Here is a 1,702-nt window from a genome sequence, read left to right as displayed (position 1 = left end):
TATACATATATAGAAATATAGAAATATAGAAATATAGAAATATAGAAATATACATATACATGTAGAGATATATGTATATTTGTATATTTGTATAAAAATATATATATATATATATATATATATATATATGTGTAAACATATATACATATATATATGTGTGCGTGTATGTGTGCGTGTGTATCTATATATATCTATATCTATATCTATATCTATATCTATATCTATATATATATATATATATATATATATATATATATATATATATATATATATATATATATATATATATATATATATATATATATATATATATATATATATATATATATATATATATACATATATTTATGAATGAAGTAGAAGTTTAATTGTAACATACCTATCAATTTCTCGCGTCAGCAGTGACAGTGTCCGGAATGACTGGTAGTATGTATGCGCATGGGTATGTGGCTTTCCTCGCCCGCTCTGTAGCGCACCTAAGCCGTCGTGTGCACCTGCAACCCCACCCGTCCCGCTACCACTATCCCGGCCATTCCGGTAGTCGACTTCTCTGCGGTCCGAGCTCACTAGCATACACGACGTGGTGAAGTAGTACAGCATCTTCAGCAGCCGCTCAAACAACTGCACGGCAATACTCTCACGCAACTGTAGGTTCCGAACTTCGGTCTGGGTTTGGGCGTCTGTCGGCCTGCTTGTCACGTCCATGTGCTCATGGGTGGGTGTGGTGTCGGGTGTGTGTGTCTGTTGCGCTCGCGCGGTCCATCCGCACACAGTGTGCATCATGGTGTACAGGAGAACTACCCCGCCCCTCTGTTCAAACTGTAAACCCCAGGTGTCATCTGTGGCCAGAGACGGGCAAGGCGTGGGGGTGAGAGGAGTGGGAGTATACATATTTGTGGAACAAGTGAACGGGGACAACGGATAAGACGATTGAAGATACCGAACCGAACGGATATACGTTTTAAGTGAGAAAGAGTTGACGAACGATGGGAAACCCATGCATCGACGCAAAGCGTTGTGACAATAGGTAGGAGAACTCTGACGAGATGAAAGTAGTCTACCAGACGACTATGGCTAGTACATACAGACCCGTGTAAAGGCGCGCATGAAGATGTAGACAAAGACAGGGAATGTTCGCTTTGGCGTATATAAATATAGATGCCAATCGTTCAATAAGATCGATATACAATGACGTTCATGCACAACACCGTCAAGATGCAGTGCATCTGCATCGTGCACAGATGCTTGCGACACTGTTCGGTGGCCAATAGTAGCGATAACACCCGCGACACACACACCACCCGAGGCTATACATCAAATGTACAGCCACACATACAGGCACAGATGAATATATGAACATACACAGATAGCACCCAATGTATTTGTAAACATATGCCTTTTCGATAATACACACCATCACCAGTATCCATAGTATCTGCATCGTGGATAGACATGTCGTTCCTGTCTCCAGAGGTCAGCAGTAGCGCTGCTATGCGCAGTACATACAGCAGTTGAAACGGTGCGTGGGGGTTAAGCAGCGTGCGCCATCTGGGTGTGACGGTGGCTGATCCTGCAATGTAGGAAAAATGGTGTTGCAGGTTTACAATATTTATATATATATTATAATATATATATATATATATATATATATATATATATATATATATATATATATATATATATATATATAGTATGTGTGTGT

At 39.8% G+C, this 1,702-nt stretch overlaps 1 protein-coding gene across 1 annotated transcript; it reads right to left on the bottom strand.

Annotated features, from left to right (window-relative positions):
* Positions 1–379: 379 nt before the first annotated feature.
* Positions 380–1,574, bottom strand: SARC_15531 (hypothetical protein; the record flags this gene model as incomplete). The annotated part of the gene is made up of 2 exons (XM_014290350.1): positions 380–839; positions 1,415–1,574. Coding segments are annotated over 2 exons (620 nt in total), but the record flags the coding sequence as incomplete, so codon positions are not given.
* Between the last annotated feature and the right edge of the window lie 128 nt (positions 1,575–1,702).

Source organism: Sphaeroforma arctica (genome assembly GCF_001186125.1).
Source record: "Sphaeroforma arctica JP610 unplaced genomic scaffold supercont1.6262, whole genome shotgun sequence".
Classification (NCBI taxonomy): domain Eukaryota; class Ichthyosporea; order Ichthyophonida; genus Sphaeroforma; species Sphaeroforma arctica.
The sequence above is the reverse complement of the archived record's forward strand: the minus strand, read 5'-3'. Positions and strand labels throughout refer to the sequence as shown.